The 23,153-nt window shown below is 56.2% G+C and overlaps 1 protein-coding gene across 2 annotated transcripts in view; it reads right to left on the bottom strand.

Annotated features, from left to right (window-relative positions):
- USH1C (USH1 protein network component harmonin) overlaps positions 1-23,153 on the bottom strand; it is a 47,654-nt gene that overhangs the window by 20,405 nt on the left and 4,096 nt on the right. Inside the window, exons 2-15 of one of the 2 annotated variants that reach the window (XM_008275113.4) lie at positions 16,763-16,830; positions 14,305-14,448; positions 14,031-14,169; positions 10,057-10,165; positions 9,906-9,930; positions 9,643-9,700; positions 9,305-9,399; positions 8,066-8,150; positions 7,118-7,177; positions 6,943-6,999; positions 6,574-6,716; positions 5,739-5,804; positions 5,288-5,412; positions 772-821 (exon numbers count right to left, since the gene is read on the bottom strand). In XM_008275113.4, coding sequence (XP_008273335.3) covers positions 772-821; positions 5,288-5,412; positions 5,739-5,804; positions 6,574-6,716; positions 6,943-6,999; positions 7,118-7,177; positions 8,066-8,150; positions 9,305-9,399; positions 9,643-9,700; positions 9,906-9,930; positions 10,057-10,165; positions 14,031-14,169; positions 14,305-14,448; positions 16,763-16,830 — 1,224 coding nt within the window. Of the gene's footprint in view, positions 1-771; positions 822-1,820; positions 1,895-5,287; positions 5,413-5,738; positions 5,805-6,573; positions 6,717-6,942; positions 7,000-7,117; positions 7,178-8,065; positions 8,151-9,304; positions 9,400-9,642; positions 9,701-9,905; positions 9,931-10,056; positions 10,166-14,030; positions 14,170-14,304; positions 14,449-16,762; positions 16,831-23,153 lie in introns of both variants that reach the window. The other variant, XM_008275111.4, reaches the window with a different exon arrangement.

The following is a 23,153-nucleotide window of genomic DNA, read 5'->3' as shown; positions in this document are numbered from 1 at the left end:
TTCGGGCAGGGAGAAGTCACACCCGGTCAAGACCACCCGGTGGCCGGCGCTTTGGCTTCTGGGGACTGACATCTTGCGAGAAAAAGCCAGCCGAGTGATAACATCCGATCAGCTCACCCTGATTGATGCTGATGCCTGGTTTCCAAATACCAACCATCTCGAACGTCCAATCTGCAGATACTAACAGTGCCGCTTCCCTAATCAAATGCCAATGTGATTTAGAGAGACTGGGGACAAGGGAGTTTTATGGCGTCTGGAGATATGGTAATAAGATTTAGAGAGAAAATTGAAGCCCCTGAACATCTGGGCACGTACAGAGATGTTTCCAGGGGAGAGCTGCGATCGGCCAGGGCTGCTCCACCTGTGGCAGCAAACCCCCATGTCTGGATCAACATGGTCTGGAGACCCTCACTGTGTGCGCCCGCCCCGCTGCCTCACCCTGTCTGACCCCCTCCTTGTGGTCACGGCCTCTGGTTTTACTCTGACAGAGAAACCAAGCAGAAGCTTCCTGTGCCCATCAGGGCCGGCACAGACCCTGGCGGGTGCCTGATGGCCCTCAGGCAGGTCTCAGCCCCTGAATTCCCTCTGCCCATGAGGCCTCTGCGGTAGGGCCCTGGCATCTGATGGCAGCCTGATGCAGAGGCACAGGTGGGATCAGCCCTCTGAAGGAACAGGCCAGGCCACACTGTTCAGGCAGAGAACTGCTTGGAAAAGGCTAAAACCCACAGCAAACTCAGCAACAAACGAGCACAGCGCCCAGTGCTGTCCTACCTTCCGGATGGTTGGGAATTTGCCATCGTAACGATAAAACCACCCAAAGGCTGCAAGAACAGAGAACAGAGTCACGAGGCACGGTTCAGCTGGGCCACGGCATCCGTGGGCAGCACCTGCGAGTCGTGTTCACGGGAACACGCGGCTTTGTGAGTGAAGTTCAGCTGCCAGAACCCACCGCGAAGCAGCTCCCTCGGCCTCTCCCCACTCTCCTGGCCTCACCTGGGTTACAGAGGCGCTGGGGAGCACCAGGGACAAGCCCTGATTCCCAGGACCTGGGAACCTCTCAAATGCCTCCTAGGACACTGGCTTCAGAAGTCAGTGGCAGAAAATCAAAGAGAAAGCCCCTTGTGGAAGGATGAGCTTTTCCAAAGCAGAGACCCCGCCTCCAAGCACAAAGCCCTCCCCTAAACCCCATCTGAGAAATGCTTGTGACAGAGACAGCCTGGGGGCTCTGCCTGGATCCTTGTCGCACAAAACAAAATTGCCTTATCTCGCAGTGTTGGGCACATCCTCCGGCCTCAACATTGAAGGGGAAGGTAGTGGCTGGGCCAGCTCTGAGATGGCCCCGGCAGCTGTGGGCAGCAGATGTCCAAGCGTCCCCCTTGTACCCGCATCCAGGCCCCTCAAGCTTGAAGTTCCCTGGAACCAGGAGCAACGGCTCAAATAATGGCCCACTCTGACCCCTCTGCATGCTAGAACAAGATGGTGACAGCTCCCTCCTGCACACTGGGCTCCTTAGTTGCCAGATCTGGGTGGGGTCTAGGGAGTCCTGGGGGCAGGTGCTTGGGCTCAGGCAGTGCATTTTTGGCCCAGAGGGTCCATTGCATTGATGTGCCCTTGCTGATTTTCCACCCTGGCGTGAGTTCTGTCCTCAAGTTTATGTGTGCTGTGCTTGGGCCATGCGGGGCTTGGAGGAGCTTTACAGAACCCAGTGGTCCCCACCGCGTGCCCGCCAGCTGGGTATCTGTGCTGCTTCGGGATGAGGCCAGCAGGGCAAGCAAGGCAAGCAGGGCAGCCAGGCCAGGGGGCGAAGCGGGGGCGCGCACCTGCTCTCCCTGCTTCTCTGTGCCTCCATCCAGGTCATCTGCAGGCTTGAGCTGGGGCTCCACTCCCTGATCGTCTACCCAGGGGAGAGAAGGGGAAGCCGGTGAACCAACAGTCTCAACAGACCAAGCGGCTGGAGGGGCTTTCCTGGAGCCTGGGTACCTGTGACCAGCTTCCTCTAGGGGAGCTGGGAGGTGTGGGGCAGGGCCTAGGAGCCAGAACAAAGGTTTCTTGCTCTGGGCTGGTACACGCAAGTGCTGCCAACCTTTGGAGCTTTAGTTTGTCTACCTGCAAAATGGGCCAACAAGAGAGGCCTCTCTGATCCAACAGCAGCAAGAGAAGCAGTTTGCAGGGTGTTGGGAGGAGGGTGGGACTATCTGAGGATGACATACCTAGGAGGGTGAGGGCTTGCGACGGCAGAACGGGAAGTCCTGTCCTCATGCTTCTGTGTGCAGTGCCTGGGCCAAGCTTTACTGCCTTTGCCTTGGAGCTGTAGGCAGTGTGTGCAGGGGGGCATGAAGGCTGGGGTCCTCAGGGGGTGGGTGCACGAGGCTAGGATGACGGGAGTTGCAATTGTTTCTAGTTGGGTCTCCCTGGGACCCTGGAAGGCGATGCATGAGTCTGCTTCTGAGCTGCCTTTTCATATTTCACAAGCTCGAAGGAACTTGGCTTAGGAGAAGCCTGGATATTAAACTCCTTTGCTTTGGGCTTGAATCCCATTTACTCAACTGTGGAACCCAGATGCTCCCTGCTAACAAGGACTGCTTAATGAAACTCTGGGGACGCGGATGATTACTTAAAAGAGTTTGGTGGGAAAGAAACTCGCCTTCCAGATCATGCGGTCTATTGCAGTAGTGCTTGTCGGGGGGACTGTCGCTCCCCCTCTTCGTGGAGGAGCAACACTGAACCCTGCGCTGTTCTTTCGTCTGCTCGGCCCTCCCCGGGTTTGCTGCTGGTTCTTCCCGGGTTGGCTACTATCCCTTCCACCTCCGTGGAAGGGCAGTTCCCCCTGGCCGCATTCCCCACTTCCGCAGGGGAGCGGCACACCGCCGGCCGGGTCTCTCGGGGGCTGCACAGGTGTTCCTTCAGCTAGATGTTCCCCATAGATGTTCCTGGTGCATGCCGTCTCTCTCCTCCTTTATAGTCCTCCTCCGCCAATCCTAACTCGGCTGCCCACACGCCGAGTACGCTGCTCTCCAATCAGGAGCAAATCCTACAGTTTATTGGTTGAACTGGAGGCAGCTGGGTAGAAGCTGTTTTCTCCTCTCCCAGCGCCATATTGTAGGAGAGCAGATGCATAGAATAAGTCTTAATTCCAGTAACTTAGTCTAGTCCGAGCTGCTCCCCACAGAGGAGAGCAGATGCATAGAATAAGTCCTAATTCGAGTAACTTAGTCTAGTCCGGATTGCTCCCCACAGGGGACTGTTGCTAGGGTCCTTGATGAGGACAGAAGGCGTGTGAGCTCTTGTTTAAACCTCTTTCTCTCTGGGTCCTTAATAAAGATTCCCTACTCGCTGCCCCCCTGCTTTAGCTAATGAAAAGTGTTCAGGGCGCAGAGAGGGGGGCGTCCCTGTGACACTGTGTCCTGGCTTTGAGGGTTTGTAGGACACTGGGCTTCTGATGGCTTGACCACGGGGAAGCAATGGTAAGAGCTTCCTGGAGAAGTGGGAGAGCAGTACTCTGACCCCAGCAGTGGGCGAGTGGCTTCATTGGCCAGGTTGAGAGATGCCCCACACTCTGTGAACAAAGGCTGGGTCCACCCCTCACAGGCACTAAAACCTGAGTCAGGAGTAACCTGTTGACTAAGCAGGTCCCAGAGCCCAAGGGTGATGGGAGTGGGGGGGGGGGCTTGCTGGGCATGGTCGTGCTGGCCCAAGGCAGCTGAGGCCATTCCAGTCTCCTGGGAACGGGAGCAGCGGGAGCGGCAGCAGCGGAGCTGGCATCAGAGGTGTGTACGGAGATGGATGGTGGCAGCAGGCACCCCAGCTTGGCCAGCAGACTGAGATCATTAATCCTGGGCTTTGTGGCTCTGCCTTAAAACACCTTTATCTTGAGCAAAGGCACAATCCTTGCTCCTTTTATTCAAGAAATTGGATTTGGTTATAAAGCATTAAATAAATAGTTAGCTAATGAAAGGGTTTTTATTTTCTGTAGTTCCTAAGAGGGAGTGTTTGCTGTGAAGCTGAGACCCAGTCTCTGGGAAGGTACTAAATTGACCAGGATTACTTTCATGAGAAGCAATTAAAATCGATTCCTCTCCCTCTGAAGCTCCTATTTCACCCATAAGAACAGGTTAGCTGCCCATCTGAAACACGGATTGTTCACTGGGACTTTAGCCCTGGCCACACCCTCATCCAATCCTGAGTGCCAGGGTGAGGGTGATGACACTGTGCTTTGTCCTCCCCAGAGGACCCTGAGATGACCCCGTGGCCCTGCTACCAGGAAAGAATGTGCTGGAAGCTTTCGTCCTGAGCCCCATCCAGATGCCCTGTACCACTTCCTGGGTCCAAGTAGCTCGTGTGGGCAAAGTGACAGCTCTAGGGCTCGGGTATGTCCAGAGTTAGGGACCAAGCTGGAGAGACCCTGTCGCAGCATCTCCAATGCCTGCGCCCATGGTCCTTGGGTCCAGATTGAGCCAGGCTCTCAGGTCAGCCGAGCACGCAGCTGAAAGAGAACCTGGCCCATGTCAGCCACAAATGAAGGCCACCATACAGGCAGCACAAAGAATCAACCAGGAACCCCCTGCTTGTGACCTCTGTGGCCCCCAAGCAGCCTTGTTCCCTGCTCCTACCACCAGTCCACCAAAGAGACACTGCCACTGAGACCCTGGTATGTCCCGGCAGCGTGCGCTGTCTCTTGAAGAGACACCGGAAGAGAGACATCGGGAAGGTGGGGTTGAGAGGAGCCGTTGTTGGCCGCCTGGCCTGAAACTGGAGGTGAGCTGTAGGGCAGGTGAAAAGCGGAGACGCTGCAGGCATCAGGAGCTGGGTCTCACCATCCTCTCCCTGCCTCCGTCCCTGGCATGGTCTGGCAGCAGACCCTGTGCACAGATGCAGGAGATGGGGAGCCCCAGCAAGCTCCCCCCACACCAATGCTGGACCACCAAAGCACCTTCCTCTCTTCCTTGCTGCTGGCTCCATCCCAGCTTCAGCTGAGAACCGGGTGGGAAGAGGGCATGCTCCACCCAACAAACTAAGACGGCAATCCCACGAGCCAGTTCTGCCTTGGCCACAGCTCTCCGCCCTCCTCAGCAGCCCCACAGTCTGCCTGAGTGTGCGTTACGGGGAACGTCCGGGAGCCGCCAGCTTCCTCCCACCCCAATGTCCCCGCAGATGGCCCCAGACACGTCGCTGTCCCCCCACAGCGGAAATGCAGCTCAGAGAGCCATGAGCTAGTCATCTGGGAAGGAGGGGGGAACGAAACCCCAGCCGCGTTGCCCTCTATCCCTCCCCCATGCACAATACATACACTTGGGCTTGCGCAGGGACACTGGGTGCGCCTCAGTGCTGATGGTCTTGGGCAGGAGCAGCTGCTCCTTTGAGCCCCAGTCTTCCTCCCACTGCTTCTTAAACTTCTCTTCCTCCTCCACGATCCTGAAATGAGACCCCCCACGCCTATGGTTGGAGTCAGGACAACCTCAAGCCCACCTCCTGCCCATCAGGGCACCCAGCCAGCCTGGGAGAGGCCTCCTGGCTCTAGCTGTGGAGTTTAACTGACAATTTTACGAGACCGTGTTCTAGGTACCCTAAATGATGGGCTTTATCAGGCTTGTGCATTAGCTGCAGATCAAGGAAGATCCACCAGGGGACCAGAGGCCCAGGTAAACTGGGTCTAGAGGTGGCCTCGGCTCCTGAGCTCCTGCTGCTGCAAGCATGCTCCCGTCCACACAGACACACACGTGCGGGTCCGTGCCACTCACTGTTCCATCTCCTTCCGGTACCGCTCGTTCTCCTCGGCTGCCTTCTGGGCAATTTCCTTTCTCCTTCTGAAGCACAAATGCAGGTTGGTCTATTTGAGTCTATGCAAGAGGAGTTACCTCTTCCTTGTGGTGAACTCCTGATTCAAGAACTTTTCAATGTTTTGGGTTTTTTTTCGGGGGCTGGGGAAGCTACCCAACAAAGTCTGGGCCCTGTGTTCCTCTGTGGTTTTGTCTGGAATGGCTGAGCAGAGATTCTGTGTGGAGGGAGGCAGGTGCACCCGAGGTCACACTCCACCTCCAAACTCTTAGATAAAGTGGCTGACAAGAAGCAGGGTGTGGACTGACTGAGGGTCCTCTCAGCCCTGAGACCTCAGGGGCAAAGCAGGAGCTGCCAAGCAGGGGTCACTGTACAGGCTAGCTCAGTGATAGGGAACACAGGGAGATCTTTCCCAGATTCTTGCTAAGTGCCTAGAATGCATCTGGATTTGGATTTTTTGATTTATGAATTGTTTGCCCCATCAATTCTCCTGGTCCATCATTTAACCACCCTGGGGGTGGAGTGGGCTTCTGTAGCCAGACTGCCTGGGTGTGAATCCCAGCTTGGCCATGGGAGACTCTGGACATCTGGGCTCTCCCTCTCTGGGTCTCAGCCTCGTCACCTCCAGAATGGGGTCAACACCACCTCCGTCCCAGGGCTACTGTGGGCATTAAATCAAGCAAGGGAAACAAGAGTTCAACACAGCGCCCAGGGGATGAAGCCCACCCCAGGGCACGGGGTGGGTGGGGCCTTTGCAGAGGGCGGGGCCTCCAGGGCAGGGGGCGGGGCCCCACTCACTGTCGCTCCATCTCCTGCTGCTCCTGCAGGATCTTGTTGGACTCCACGGCCAGCCGCTTCTGCATCAGGAGCTCCTGGCGCTGCAGCTCCCGCTGCCGTGCCTCCGCCAGCCGCTCCCGGTCCGTCAGGAACAGCTCCCGGCCCTCGAGGGGAGAACAGAGGCCCTGGTCAGGCTCCCTGCCTGGGAGCCCGGCTGTGGTGTCTTCGCAGGCGCGGGTACTGTGGGGGTCACCCAGGCTTCTCCTGCCTGGGCTGGAGTCCTCTCACTCCGCTTTGTTGGGAAGGAGACCCCCTGGCCTTTCCTGGCAGTGGGTGGCAGCGCTCAGGGGTCTGAGGGGCTGGGCCTGGAGGTCAGGGCGTTGAACTTACAGCTCCAGCCACGACGGACAGGGTCAGGCTGCGGCTGCTCTTCAGCACGTTCACGGCCTGTGGGGACAGGAGGGCAGCGGCTGAGGCCTGACAGCCCGAGCAGGCCAGGCAAAGTGCACACCATGCCCGCGGTGCTCAGATGAGGAGGGGGAGCCCCCCTGTCCCCCCACCTCACCTCCTTGTGGTCCAGGTTGGAGAAGTCGATGCCATTGACCTCAACGATCTGGTCTCCAGTCTGGTGGAGAAACAGAAGGGTTAGTGAGCTGCACGCTCCCTGCTCTGTGGGACAGCTCCCCCAGGGCGCCAGGGCTGCCAAGTGACCCCTCCCGATGAGCAGAGCAGTTGTCATGCTCTGATGGGACCCTGGGAAGGCCCCAAGCTCACCCTGGCACCCCTCCACTTCATATTATCTTACCAGCTACCAAACATTACCCCATGAGAGCTTCATTTCTTTGGATAAATTGATGACACTTGCTTTAAATAAAAAACCTCAGTCTGTAGACACAGGAGCCTTTGGGCTTCTCTAAGGCAGAGGCTATGCTGAGTCATCATCGTAATGATGGTCACAGAGACTGACACTGAGCGCTGCTCTCGTGCCTGGCATGGCTCTGGCATAGGAGCAAATGAATTTAACCCCCACAACTACCCTAGGGAGAAAGCAGCAATTCTCCCCATTTTACAGGCCAGGCAACTGAAGCAGAGACAGGAAGCAGCATGTCCAAAAGAAGAGGTTAAGAGCTCCAGCGCTGGCGTCAGACGACCTAGCTTTGAATCCCAGCTCTGCCACACCAGACGCATGGCCTTAGAAAAACCCCACTTCCTCGGGGTCTCAGTTTCCTCATCTGTAAAATGGGGGTCGTCATAGTCTTTAAGCCTGAGAGTTCTTGTAAAGTGTGAAGGGCATGTCAACTCTGAGTTCTTCCAGTACAGGCCCGAGTTCGAGCTCAGCACCAACAGGCTTTCAACAACTTGCAGAACTGGACCGTAGGGAAAGTCAGACATCACCGCACCCCCGACCCCGTGATGCCCTCCCTGTGGGGTGGGTAAGAATCTGCAGCCAGTGACTGTGGAGAAAGGGCTGTGCCTCCAACGCTGTGGGATCCACCCCAACGGGGTCACTCACCTCCAGCCCCACCTCGGCAGACAGTGAGCCGGGCTTCACGTGGCTGATGAAGATGCCGGGTTTCTGGATGGGGCCACTGGAAATGCTGTGGGGGATGGGAAATGCTGGTGTGGCTTTGCTCGTGCAGCCCTGGCCTGTCCTCGGTGCCCTGCCTGTGTCCCCGTGTCCAGGGTGCAGGATCGCCTGTGAGCCCTCCACTGTCTCCCTCTGTAGCCACAGTCTCCCTGTCCAGCCTCATTACCACTGCTCCACAGCCACAGAAAACCACCTGGAAATCCCCTGCCCAATCCCTCACTCCATGGACCAAAAACGCCATTTCTCTGTTTGTAGCACTTCCTGTGCATTCCTTAAGACGCAGGTGCTGTCTCCTCTATACGTTTTTCACCAGATTCCTTATTCTACCTGAGCTAGGCCAGTTGCTTCCTTCTCAGCAAGGCAGGGAGCGGCAGCACTTGCACTGTTCTCGCCTTCTAGACCTAAGGCAGACATCACTAACCGATCACAGCACTCTCCCACCAAGCCCGGATACAGCCTTAGAATGCTGGTCAAAACAGTACCCCAGGCAGCCACGACTAACTGATTAGAGATGGCATAGATGGGAAACCTATCTCGCATCCCTGACCCGTGGTTGCTTCCTTAGAGCCCTTGTCACCTTATACTGTGCCTATTTGTTTATAGGGTTGGCTTTTGCACTTGGCTGTTGTCTCTTAGAAAGGAAAAACCTTATTTTTAAATAAATTTTAAAAGCACCAAAGCATTGAAAAAAAAAGTGACCGAGACAAAATAATAATAGCTTACACCATACTAGCTCATAGGTAGCCCCTGCTTTCTCCACGCTCAGCACTTTATGTTCTGGTCCAAGACCCTGGGGCTCATACGTGGCAGAGGAGGGTGGCACCGAGATCTGAGTGCCCATGTGGCCCAATGCTTCCAGTCCCCTGGCTGCCTCTTTGGGCGGCCCACAAGGTAGTCAGTGACAGGGAACAGTGACAGAGGTGACCAGCCATGCAGGTGCCTTTTGCAGCCACTCAAGAGCCCACCCAAGGAACACAATGCTGCTTCTGGGCCCCAGTGTCCACATCTGTAAAGTGGTCCCAGTTGGAGCTGCCCCTCTGGCCCCTCCCTACAGGGAAATCAGACACCAAGAGCATCATCAGCAGTGGTGAAGCCGCATCCCCAGTGGACAAGTGCGGTGAGGAGGGAGACAGGTGTCGTGGTCACGGCGTGCCTGCCACCCACCTGCAGCCGAGGCCCCGGGAGCCCACCAGGCTGATGAAGACCTTCTTCTCCTTCTGCTCCCGACTCCCGAGGGAGCCCACGCTGCCCCGGCTTCCCTGCAGGAGACACAGAAGCAGGGTCACTGACTGTCCACTGCCTGCAGGTGGCTGGAGGCTGGATCCTTCTTCACGTTGGCCAGGTGTGTGCCTATGCCAGCTGGACCTGACTGAGTGCCCATTGTCCCCCCCAGGGGCCTTCTGGGCATTCTGGGGCCCAGTGTGAAGCCCTTGAGGGCCCAGCCTCCCTTCAGGACTGGCCACCATGCCTAGAAGCCCCATCATAGGGGTCCTGGCCCTTACCCCGGATTCCGACACAAACTGGTCCACGTACTGCCATTTGAGGGGCTCATCTGGAGAGCTGACGGGAGGGGAAACAGAAGCGGGTTGTCAGGGGAGTTGATTGAGGGGCCTCATGTCCGTGGCTGCCACGACTGGAGGCCCAGCCTCCACTGGCCCTGGAGCAGCCCTGGCTGGGGTGGGAGTGGAGGGGGCTCAGGTGCAGGGCTGACCCCAGGGCCACCGGCACAGAGGGAAGAGGCTGCTGGCAGAAGGGTCCCGCTCACCTCTTCACTGGGATCAGGCCGATGTCTGCAGGAGGAAGGCATGGAGTTAGGGCGGCTTCCCTGTGCTCCCTCCCTCCCCCGGGCTCCCTATGTGCCCCCACTGCCTACCCCAGCCCACAGCAGCAAGCCCTGCCCTGCGGGCCTCACTCACGCCTCACTTTGATGGACACGGTCTTCTTGGTCCGGATGAGGTTGATGACCTCCTCGTGCGTGCAGGAGGAGATGGAGTAGCCGTTGATGCGGACGATCTCGTCCCCGACCTTGGCCACAGAGAAGGGACAAGCATCAGGTGGAGGGCCTGCTTTCTCACCCAGGGAACCACGGCCGGGCCACGCCCAGAATGACCCTTGACCTGTGCCCAGGACCTCGTCACAGCCAACCCACCGTCTGTGGGCCCGAGAAGCCCAGGGCAGGGGGCACTGGCAGGCAGGCTCTGCGCCCCACTTCACATATGGGGGAACCACGATGGGGTGTAGGGGCACAGTGGGGGGGGGTAGCAGTGCCAAGAGTGGAACCCAGGACCGCACCCTCGCTCTGTGCCCTGTCCACTGCACTGGGGACCAGCAGGTTCTGCGATCAGCCACAGGGCAGCGCTTCTCCCAGCTTCCAGCAGCTTCCGCCCGGCCTTTGCCCTACCCAGCCCCAGAGAAGCTGGGGCTGGCTCCACCCTCTCTGTCGATCACTGTGACATTGTAACTGAGTCAGGTGGGACCTTCTGTGACTCCTTTTTGTTAAAAAAAAATAATTATTTTTATATATTTGAAATGCAGAGAGGAGAGAGAGAGAGAAAGAAAGAGACCTCCCATCCATTGGTTTACTCCCCAAATGCCCTCAGTGGCCGAAGTCAGGAATTGGGGACTCAATTCAGGTATGCTACTTGGGTGGCAGAGACCCAAGCACTTGGACCATCACCTTTTGCCTCCTAGGGTGAAGCTGGAATCGGGCTGAACTGGGACTCGAACCAGGCACTCGGATACGGGATGCAGATGTCCCAAGCAGTGTCTTAACCACTGCACCAAACACCCGCCCCACTTCGTGACTCCTGACCCAAGCTCGCACATGCACACACCATCTCTTTTTCCCATTCTATGGAAACTTGATGAGCATCTTTGCTTCTGCCATGGCCCTGACCTCTGAACTCCTATTCTGGGAGCAAGCAAAGAACAGCCAATGAGCTCAGGGCTTTGGCATCTGATGTCCTGGGCTCGAATCCTCCCATTTATTCTCATTAGCTCCGTGACCTTGCGCACATCTCTTGATCTCTCTGTTCCTCAGTTTCCCTCATCTGGAAAGTGGGCAGTGCTGCGGCTGCTGTGAGAATTACGTGAACTTGTCCCAGCAGCGCCTGGCATATAGTAAGTGCGCAATAAGTGGTTGCTAATGTTTTCATTAGTTAGGCCCGTGCTCAAATCCCTCTGCTCAGAGCTTAGGCGGCCACGAGGTGGAAGATGGGACTCACGGGCAAGCCCTGGACCCAGACCTGCGGTGAGACTGCCCCCTGCTGGGCACTGCTGCTACTTCTCCAGGCCCTCTGGCTCTGGGGATCGCTCCTCAAACTCCTCACCCAGCGGAGGAAGGTGACTCAGCTGTGGGCTGCAGCTGTGCCCAGGGACGTGCTGTGAAGTCCAAGGTCACACAGCCCATAGCTGCAAAACTGGGACTGGACCCTGGGTGCCCCGTGCAGGCTAAGCTGGAGGCTTAACTCCAGTCACACGCGCTGACTCCCTGGAGGGCACAAGCTGGACTCCGTGGGGTCTGGGTGAGGAGGGGTGGGGTAGACACACAGCCTCTCAGGGGTCCCCTCGGCCAACTTCCAGCCCTAAAATACTCCCTCAGGGTCACCTTCTCACCACTGCTGGGGAAGCTTCCCTCCCACGCCTGGACACAGACCCTGACAGCAGCGGCAAGGGGCTCAGGCGGTCACAACAGGGAGAGGCTCCCTAGAGGATGCCCCGGGATTCCAAGGACCCGCAACACCAGGAGAACAGCGGGCTTCGCGCCTCGTACCTGCCAGGCAGCAAGCCGTGTCTCTGTGAGTCAGATGAGGAGACTGAGGCTTAGAGACACGACAGAGCTGCTGGAGGTCATCCAGCTAGGAGACGGCGCAGTGGGGATTCCAACAGGCGACGTCTCTCGGGTGCCTGGCCTCTGCCTCCTGCCCTCCCTGATCCCTGCCACCTGTCAGTGTCGCCGGGGCTCAGGAGAAGGCAGGGACTGCTCTGTCCATTTACAGCTGGGACATCCAAGGCACAGGGAATCTTCTTCCAGCCGCAGGCTATGCAGCACGCTGGGGAACACAGGCTGTCCTGTGCAGGGCTGGCGATGCAGGTGAAGACAGGGTACTCTTAAAAATCCAAATTCTCCCCAGTAGGGGGACAGGAGCAGAGGGATAGAGCCCATGACAAGGGCCCGTGGGAGAGTGCGACCCCCCTCCTAGGCACCCAGCTCAGTTTCCATCTGCACAGGATCATCGGCCCAGGCTGCCCCCTCTCATGCCTTCCAGAATCTTCTCCCAGCTGCCCGCAGGCATGAGCTCGCCCCAGGACCCCAACAGGTAAACGGATGTAGATGTTTTCCCCCCAAGCTCCCCTGAGCAAAGCTCGCTATCTTGTTCCCCTCGGGAGCCTGCCCAGGACCCCCGGCCAGCAGAATTCCCACGCAGCGCCTGGCTCAGGTTGCAAGATCAGCTTCCCTCTCGTGTGCAGCCCTGCAAAAGGCCCTTTGTGCAGGAATACCATGATCCGAGCCTTTGAGGGCCAGCGGCACAAAGGCACAAGGAGCCCCGGGAGGGCAGATGGTCCACAAACCTGAGAAACAGCCCGGCCAGCCAGCAGACTTGGTTTCATTGCCATGCCCCCGATCACCGGGGCACTGCGGGGCAGTGCTTGTCCTAGGAGGAGAGCTCGCCCCAGAAAAAAAGAGGCCCTCGGCTGACGCCAAGAGAGGAGCTCATTATGTTTTTCCTCCGGCTGCCTTTCTGGGCTGGAAAATGCGCCGCAGAGGAGAGGAATAATGAAGGGTCTGAAATTTCAGACGCCCGCGGCGAGAGCCGTGAGACAGGGACTCAGAACAAAGCCAGGCCTGTCAGCTCCCTGCTCCCGCCCCCCACTCCACAGTGCCTTGCACCATTAGCGCTCGGCCCCCTGAAGCCCCTGGCTTGGCAGCCCAGGCCGGGATGTGGATAACAAACAAGCTGGAAGCTTCGAGAGGGCCGGGGGGGCCTCCTTTCTCTGGACGGACAAAAGCACAGCTCTGGGCTATGGCAGGAGAGAGACCAGGAGGCCTGCCCATGTCTGCCCAGACCTTGAGCTGTGGGGAGCCCGGGGGTGGGGGGGAAGCACTTCTGGTGCCCAAGGGACATCCCTGGACTTGGCGTCAGGAGAGCCAGGTTCTAATGCTGGCTGTGCCCCTTATGGGCCTCCCAGCCTGCATTAGCTCTGTAGGAAGGGCACAGGCCATCCAGTGCATATGGTGGGAACTGGGTGTGTCTCACACAGCACATATACTTGTGATAATTATAAAGGTATTTAGCAAACAATCATTGCATTGATTAAATCTCCCTCTGCCTGCCTACTTACCAAGCACACAGCACTTTGGTGGCAGCTACTGTTAGAAGCACTCTCTAACACTGATTTATTCTTCATACAACCTAAGGAGCCACTAGCTAGGACATGTATTATGATCGCCCCATTTTACAGATGCAGAAACTGAGGCACAGGGTCGAGTCATGTCGCCAAAGTCACATGGCTGAAGGAATTAGCAAAGACAACGGTTTGGAGCTGGGGGTCCAGCTGGAGTCTAGGCTCTTAAGCACCCTACTGATTTCTTTTTCCCTGCTTGTACAAGACAACAAGTCCAAAGCTTCGGGTGCTGGGGCTTAACGATGCCCCCTTCTGGAAGTCGGGCAAGTAGAGGAAGCCCAGCAACAGCCCAGTTCCCAGCCTGACAAGAAAACAGGCACCTGCCTGCTCCCTCATCTCTACGGGCCTGCGAACGCCAGCAGGGGGCGTCCTTCTCTCCCAAAGGCTCAGAAAAACGGGTGGGCACGGAGTGCCACAGCCTAGCAGATGAGTGCAGGGGAGACAGGAAGTCTGAGTGCCCCACCTCCGGGTTCTGCTCACTCACCTGGAGCCCGACGCTGTCCGCCTGGCCGCCTTTGATGAGGTGGGAGATGAAGAGCCCACAGCCAAACTCAAGGCCACCGCGCACGCTGAGGCCGAGGCCTTCGGGGTGCAGACGGTCCAGACGCACCTCCTTCAGCTTCCTGCATGGCAGAGAGGCCAGTGATGGCACAGCCCAGCCCCCACTGCCCACCTGTGAAAGCCTCTGTCCTTCCAAAGTGGCCTCTCCTCCCACCCCACCCCCACCCCCACCTCGCGCCCGGCGGCACCCTGGGCACCTGGAGCGCCGGGGGGTCAGCTGATCGTACTCCACTTGGTGCTTCAGTGGGATCAGGGGCCGGATGGCATCGAAGAGTGGCAGGCGGCTGGGCTCGTTGATGACCAGCTTCAGGTCTCCCACCAGCACGGCCACATCCATGGCCCTGTGGACAGACACGGTGATGCCTGCAACCTGACCCCTGCCATGACCTCTGGGGACCGGGGACTCCCGGAGGAGGCGGGCCTGGCCTGGAGTGGAAGAGGACTCTCCTGAAAATCCCAGGGCCCCTAACTCTGGCCCAGGAACTTTAGAAGAGCTTTGTTCTCTCACATAAACAGCACAAGGAAACCAGCGAGCTAGGGATTGTGAACCCATTTTGCAGATGTAATGGGGCCAGGATTTCACTTTCAGCTCTGCCAAGTTCTCAAGTTCAGGGTCTTTCCAGCCAGGGAACATCTATGTGGACATCGAGGACCTCGCTCACGGCTCTGTCCCTCACTTGTGCTCTGCTGCTAAACTCTATAGATTCTGTCCTGACAACCCTGTCACCCACCTCCTCCTCCACGCCCCTTGCCCCAGGCTCCCGACGTCTCCAGCCACCTACTGACATGCTCACTCTCATCTAATCTTTCCCAAGTGTAAGTCACTCCCCTTCTCAAAGCCCTTCCCTGGCTCCCTACTGCCCAGAGGACAAAACCCACTCTTTGGCAGGCTCCTCTATGTCTTGTCTCCATGAAATATCTGTGCTTTCCATGTGCTCCAAGCCCCATCCTCCTACATCACTTATGCCCCATTCACCCTGCACTTCCACGCCACTGGGCCTTTGCTGAGCTGAACTGCAAAGCCCTTCCCTGAAATTCCACCTGTCAAAAGCCACTTTATCCGGGTCGGTGCTGTGGCGTAGTAGGCTATGCTGCCACTTGTGGTGCCGGCATCCCATATGGATGCCGGTTCTAGAACTGGATGCTCCTCTTCCGATCCAGCTCCCTGCTTAAGGTCTGGGAAAACAGTAGAGGATGGCCCATGTGCTTGGGCCCCTGCACCCACGTGAGAGACCCAGAAGAAGCTCCTGACTCCTGGCTTCGGATCGGCCCACCTCCAGCCATTGCAGCCATTTGGGGGAGTGAACCAGCGGATAGAAGATTTCCCTCTCTCTCTTCTTCCATCTGTAACTCTTCCTCTCAAATAAATAAATAAATAAAATCTTTAAAAAAATAAAATATCCTACAAAGTCTCGCTCGAGCCTTCCTGGTTCTTCTGTCTGCAGTTGTTGGGCATTATGGGCCAAGCTGCTACTTGTAACGCCAGCGTCCTATATCAGAGCACTGGCTTGAGGACTGGCTGCTCCGCTTCCCTCCAGCTCCCGGTTAATACCCTGGGGAAAGCAGCGGATGATGGCCTAGTACTCGAGCCCTGCTACCCATGTGGGAGACCTACATGGAGTCCCCAGGGTTGGGGAGTGAACCAGCAGATGGACAATCTGTCTCTCTGTATCTCTCCCTCTCTGTCACTAGACAATCTGTCTCTCTGTATCTCTCCCTCTCTGTCACTCTGCCTTTTTTTTTCTTTTGAAGATTTATTTATTTATTTGAAAGTCAGAGTTATAGAGAGGCAAAGAGAGAGAGAAAGAGAGAAAGGTCTTCCATCCACTGGTTCACTCCCCAGATGGCCTCAACGGCTGGAGCTGAGCTGATCTGAAGCCAGGAGCCAGGAACTTCCTCCAGGTTTCCCACATAGGTGCAGGGGTCCAAGAACCTGGGCCATCCTCTACTGCCCTCCCAGGCCATAGCAGAGAGCTGGATTGGAAGTGGAGCAGCTGTGACTTGAACTGGCATCCATATGGGATGCCAACATTGCAGGCAGCAGCTTTACCTGCTATACCACACAGTGCCAGACCCCATAAAGAATTATTTTAAGAAATGTGAAAACATCTTTCTTCACCCTCCTGCTCTTATGATTTTCATAATAACTCAACAGTTTATGATTTTCATTGTAACTCACAGTAGGGTTACTTGTGTTTGTTCACCTCCCTCCGCTGCACCAGCTCCTCAAGGAGAAAACATGGATCATATTTGTTTCCAGCTTCTGCCTGGTGCCCAGCAAGTGGCGGGAGCTTATAAACGTATGCTGGGTAAATTAACTAGCAAGTGCGTGATCAGAGTCTGGGGCTAGCTGGCACTTCCTGTCCTTGTCCCAACAATCACGCCCTATTCAATCTATCTGGCTACTTGACAGCACTCGGAGGGCAGGGACTGGTCTGTCTTGCATCCGCATGTACCCCTAGCCCATAGCACAGAGCCAGGCACTGAGGATCTATGTGAATAATAGTGGCCGAAGGTGGTGACGGCCATGTCCGTCTGAGTCCCAGTGACACTGAGCGTCTGCTTCCCTGAGCGTCCGTCTCAGCACAGCTCGTCCGGGGCTCCTGGAGCCAGAGGAGCCAGAGTGGCCTGGGCAGCCTGAGCCAGCACACTTACTGGTGGTACATGCGCAGCACGTCGTACAGGTAGTCCTTCTCTGCGTCATTTTCAATCAGAAAATCCACCTGGAAAATCCAAGGGCAAACTCAGAGCACCAGGCCCAGAACTTGCAGGCCCCGGGGACCTCCCCCGGCATCTCAGGGCTGAGGTCATGAGCAAAGGAGGGAAACAGAGGCCAGGCTGCCGCTCTGACCTCAAAACATTGGACCTGCCCGGAGCACCACAGTGTGCACAGCCACAGGAGCACCACGTCACCTCCAGGTGTGGCCAGGTAGAGCTTTGTCCCCACGTGAGGTGACTTGTGCACGCACACACATGCATACTTGTGAAGTCCCACATAACTGTAGCACAACCCGAGGTAGTGCTGCTGCTCCTGTCACAGGCCCCCCCTCACCCCCCCCCGCTCCCGGCTCTGTCACCTGTGCCTGGAAGAAGCCCACTGTCTTACCTGGTGGTGGCTGTAATGTCGGATAAATGCCTTCAGAAAGGACTTGGGCCACTCGCTCAGGTAGCACATCCTGCCTGCCAGAAGCACTCGGCCACCAGATTCCCCTGTGACAGCAGTGCCCGGGGACTCCGCCCTGGCCTGGCCTCGTCTGGCCCAGGCTGGGTTGGCCCTGAGTTCCATCCACCTGTCAGCCTCCCGGCCACTCCCTCCCCTAACCTCAGGGCCCTGCACATCTACCTCAGGGGGAGACTCAGGTTACATCATTTCAACTTGGCTGACGTCAATGGCTGCCACCCCAAGGTCAGGTTCAGGCACTGTTTCATTAGCACCTCAATCCCAGGGGAGCTGGTGAGCCCAGTACCCTGCACTCCACTGCCTGGGACAGCTCAGTGTGAATCTCTGTGTTCTGTGGCCACAGCTCTCCAGTCTGAGTAACAGGGCAAGGTGGAAGCTGGAGGGGCCGTGCGGCCTCTGACTGACAGCAGGGCAGGATCTGAGCCCTCCCCAGAGAGAGGCTGCAGGCCCCCTTGGGGTTGGTGCTCAGCGTGGGGCCGGAGCAGCTTTGCCTTTTCCTGTGGCTATCTCAAGGGTTTCTGGAAGGCTTGCAATAGTCTGCCTGCCCCAACACAGAGAGGTCATGCTGGGCCCTGCCCATGGGATCTCTGGCCTGAACATGGGGGTACGGGATGCAGATTTTGGTCCTTATCAGGCCACCTCCCGTTCCCTGAAAACCAGGCTGGGGATCTCAGTGAAGATGAGAATCACCAGTGACCCAGCGGGGCGCCTGACTCACAACCTGCGTTCAGCTGCCACCGAGGTCCACCCCACCTGCTCTCGGAGGGGCGCCCCTGCCTTCTCCCTCCCTCACTCCCAGCCAGCTGGGAAGATGGGGCGGGCAAGCACCTGCTTGAGTGGATGGCAGACAGGCTCCTGCACACACCACACAGAGCCGAGCTGTGTATGGACACAGCCTGGCCTCGCTCTACACCCCGTGCCCAGCCTGGGGGCCCCTCCTGCAGGCAGGCCTGAGCTGGGCTATGATGGAGGAGGCTGAGCAGAGAAAAATGCTAACTCCCCCAGGACCAGTGGCCGGGAGGATTTTAGAGATTAGATCGGGTCACTTGCTTGCTTAGCAGTTTTAGATCGCACTTAAAGTCCAATTCTGACCTCCTTGCCTCCTTACCCAGCCTCTCCCATGGCTCCTCCCACCTACAGGGACCTCCTTCTATTTCCTCCCATTGGCAAAACTCTTTCCCACCTCAGGGCCTCGGCATACACTGTTCCCTCTGCCTGGAGTACCTCCCCTTTCCCTGCCTGGCTGAGCCCCTTCCCAGAGAGGCCTTCCCTGCCCTCAACCTCAACAGAGCTCCCCTCCCCCCACCCCAACTTTTCCCTTCCGTCATTCCATCAAGTACATTTTGTAATTTAAAGTTTGCTTTCTTTGTGAATTGCTTTATCTGTCTCCACCCCCAGATGGAAAAATCTAGGAAGAAAAGGTTGAGGTCTATTTCATTCTAAATTCCTCTCATTTTTTTTCCTACAATTTATTTACTCATTTGAAAGGCAGAGTTACAGAGAGAGAGGAAGAGGCAGAGAGAGAGAGAGAGAGAGAGAGAGAGAGAGGTCTTCCATACACTGGTTCACTCCCCAAATGGCCACAACAGTGGGAGCTGGGCCAATCTGAAGTCAGGAGCCAGGAGCTTCCTCTGGGTCTCCCACACAGGTGCAGAGGCCCAAGGACTTGGGCCATCTTCTACCACTTTCTGAGGCCATGAGCCAGGACTTGAACCAGTACCCATAAGGGATGCCGGCACTGAGGGCGGTAGCTTTACCTGCTATGCCACAGCGCTGGCCCCCTGTTTTTAAATTACTTATACCTAATACATAGTAAGCAGTCAGTCAATAACTATTGAATGAATGTGCCTCCTGCTGCCCACAAGGCTCCGGGGGGGGAGGGAAAAAACTGTGGGGACCCAGGAGAAGGAAGCCTCGCACACATCTGTCTCCCATCGGTGGCCCCAAGAGGTGCTCATGGTTTATTCTGTTGGTTTATCACCCTCGCCCTGTGAGGCTGGGAACCTCTCATCATTCTGCAAATGAGAAGACTGAGGATCAGAGAGTCAGCTAACCAAGAACCCACAGCTAAAAGCAGGGCTAAGCTCTGAACCCAGGGATGCCTTGTTTACTGCACGAGGCCCACCCAGGCCTAGGGGCAAATCACTCCCAAGGCGCCGTCAGGCCAAAATGTCAAACTCCATGCCTTCAAATTTTTCCTTATCCCTGATCCCCGTCTCTTCCCTCTGTACTTTTAAGAAAACTTTTTTAGTTTGGTTCATAATGAGCAAGAAAACAGAATGCCTATGTTTTTTATGTATGTATGTATGTATGTATGTATCTGTTTGAGAGGCAGAGAGGCCATGGCCTCAGCCGTGTCCTGAAGTCCCATCAGAAATGCACCGAGCGCCATCGCTCAGCCGAAAGGGGCTGTCCTCGGGGGACGGCATTATTGTGCCTGGGGCGGAGCACTGCGGTGGGAGACAGGGCATTTGCAATATTCGGGTGGAGGATTCTGCCCTTCTGCGTCCTCCGGGCTAAGCACCGGTTACCTGGAGACGGCCTTTGCGGGATTCTGTTCCCGGAAGTGCCAGGCTGCTGGGTCTTGTGGACAGCCCTTTGACACTGACCTCTGCCTCCCAGGCCCTGCCCAGAAGCCACATCCTCCCAGTGTCCTTCCAAGGCAACTGCCGGTGTAGCCCTTCAGTCGCATGTGCTTCTCCTGTCACCAGTGAGTTCACTCAAACACCGGTTACCCATCTCTCCAGGGTCCACCCCACGACGTCCCAGGTGGGACTCGGGCGGCAGCTGAGCACGCCCGGGCTCTCCCACACTCTGGAACCTTCCCGTGCTTGCTCAGAACGTCCCTTCTAGCTCCATATCCTACTTGTCTACTTAAAACATGCCCTAGGGGCAGGCATTTGGCCAGGGAGTTAGGATGCTGTTTGGGGGGCCGGGGGGGGGGAACCCCACATCCCGTATCAAAATGTCTGGGTTTGAGTCCCACCTCCACTCCCAGTTCCAGCTTCCTGCTAACACACATCCTGGGGGGCAGCAGGTGAGGGCTCCAGTAGTTGGATCCCTGCCACCCACATGGCAGACCCAGACTGAACTCTGGGTGTCTGGCTTCAGACTGAACCAGCCCCAGCTGTTGTGGGCATTTGGGAAGCGAACCATAGATGCAAGACTCTCTCTCTCTCAAATAAGAATTACAATAGTCTTTATATGCCACAACAGCTTGGAAAATAGTCTTGGTTTAGATGGAATGCTCTTTCAATGTGAATCTAAATGATCAATAAACAAAACTGGGCGCGTGTTTTTTACACAGGAGATCCTGAACGTGGAGGGGTCTTTCCACATGCAGAAATGTCTCCAAAGAGACTCGGGATTATAGCACTGCTCTGGACTCTGACCACACCCAAGGGGAAGCACACTCATGCCTCACTCCGCAGGCTTCCAGCAAGAAAATGGAGAAAGAAGGAAACTTCTCGGGAAACCTGAATGTGCAGCGACAATCCCATGGCCTCCCAAATTGTGCTTCCTAAACATTCTTTTAAAGGTGTGCAGTATCCTCTCCTCCTGGATTCCCGCCTCGCAACAGTCCAGGGATCGGCTTCAGGGAGACCCTGGCTTTTTTTTTTTTATTTATTTGTTTTCTTAAGATTTACTTCTTTATTTTAAAAATCAGAGCTACAGAGAAATCGTCCATGTGCTGGTTCACGCCCCAGAAGGCTGCAAAGGCCAGGGCTGGCCAGGCCAAAGCCAGGAGCCAGGAGCTTCTTCTGGGTCTCCCTCCCATTTGAGCCATTCTCCCCTGCTTTTCCCAGGCCATGAGCAGGAAGCTGGACCAGAAGTGGAGCAGCCAGGACATGAACAAGTGTACATATGGGATGCCAACATCATGTGGCTTTACTTACTGTTGCACAATGCAGGCCCTGAGAAGCCCCTGTTTGGAGAGGGCTTTGTACCACTCTCCCAGCACCTTGAGCTCAGGCGCAGAGACAACACCCAGCACACAGTAGGGCATCACCACTGGTTCCCCCCCCACCCCCATGATCTTGGTTTCCCTGCAGTAGCCAGCACCTTGCTGCACACACAGGTGTACTGTGATCAGTGGTGTCTACTGAAAGGCCAATGAACTCACTTTCTCTGTTCTAGAACCTTCTTGGCCTCCATCTTCTTGTCACTGCTCAGCAGGTGTCACTCCCCGGCACTCAGATCTGGGCCAGAGTCTGTTCACTGACTGCACTCCCTGTCTGAGCAGCTCCACACGTGTTCTCGTTGATATCCTAACAACCCCTGAGAGGGGTATCATTAGCTCCACTCCATAGACAAGGAAACAGAGACACCCCCCACCCCCACCAAGAAGCAGCAGAGCTAAGACCACAGTCTGCCTGCTGGTTCCAAGAGCTCTGCTTTCCCCCGAATTACCATATGGTACTTATTTACTGTACATAACTTTTTTGCATGCACTTGTATGATACACATTTATCAATTACCTACTGTGTGCAAGACACCAGTCTTGCTTCTCCAGCTACATTTAGAAAGCTTTTCCTTTTCTTGGATCCCTCTTGATATAGGGACCAGAAACCCCAGGGGAAGCCTCCATCTATTATAAGTAACTGTTGGGGGGGCTCTCTTTATCACACACGCCCCCCCCCCTTCCCTGGCCAGCATTAGAGGTCTCTGGCTGTTGCTCAACAGGTACTGTGCTGTCCACCTGTGTGGGTGGAGAGTAAACACATCCACTGTCACCACGTTCAAGCCCAGGGCCATTGGAAACAAAATCTGGAATTAGTTTTGGGACATTCTGTCGCCTATTGCGATATTCCCCGATAGGAACCAGTCCTTCCAGACAGGTGCACTAGGGAACCACACAATCAACACATGCTAAGTACAACTCCACGTGCGCACCCAGCCCAAGAGGGAGAAAGAGAGCAAGCGCACATTAAATAATGCATGTTGTTCCACTGCACCGGCCCTCCTGGGGTTGCTGGGGAGATTAAATGAGTGATGTGTGCAAAACCTTCAGGACAGTGCCCAGGACATTTTAAGGATTCCAAGACATGTGCTGGGTCTTCCCCTTCTGTAGCTCTGGCTTTCTTGGCCCAGGACTCTGATCTGAGAGGCTTGGCTTGGGCTCCCGTGCCCTACAGGGACGCTGGTGCAGCCAGGGGCAGGTGTAGGCAGGAGCTGAGTCAGGGTGAGGAGAAAGGAAGTCGGGGTCTCAGTCCCAGCAGTGCTGTGGACAGTAGGCTGGTCCCTCCACCAGAAGCTGCGGTCCCCGGCTGCACTCTCCCCACAGCCCTGGGCCTTGCCTGGTCTGGCAGGGTGCTGGCTTCCTGTGCTGGCCCAAGGTGTGTTTCCATGCCTGTGGGTTCATGTGCCTGACCCCTTCTCGATTCAGTCCCTTTGCAAAGCTCTCTGGGGTATCCCCTCTGCATGAGCCTACTGTGCACCTGCTGGGAGGGAATACTGGCCATCAGTTGTGGTGGCACCAGACTAGTTTCTCTCCTGGACTCTCCCTTTGAAATTCACCCCAAAGGTCACCTCCTCCTGGTGGAGCCGTCCCTTGAGCTCCCACAAAGTCTGTCATAGCATTCTCTGGGCACACAGTTTCAAGCTGCCCCCATCCCTGCCATGACACCCAACAAGGTGGGCTGGGCTTTCTCTCTTTACCTCCCTGTCTCCCCATGAACCTGTGCATGACCCAAATTCAGGCCTGAGGAGTAAGTGTGGAAGGCAGACCCTTCCCCAGCTGGGTCTGCCTCTCTTTGCGTCTCAGTTTGCTCATCTGTAAAATGGAGACAAAAGCCTCTTTGACAGGATCAAATTCTTCTATGAGAAACTAATAACTGTTTTTATTATTAATTCAATGCATTAACA

The sequence above is a fragment of the Oryctolagus cuniculus genome, chromosome 1, assembly GCF_964237555.1.
Source record: "Oryctolagus cuniculus chromosome 1, mOryCun1.1, whole genome shotgun sequence".
In the NCBI taxonomy this organism is placed as follows: Eukaryota; Metazoa; Chordata; class Mammalia; order Lagomorpha; family Leporidae; genus Oryctolagus; species Oryctolagus cuniculus.
The sequence above is the reverse complement of the archived record's forward strand: the minus strand, read 5'-3'. Positions and strand labels throughout refer to the sequence as shown.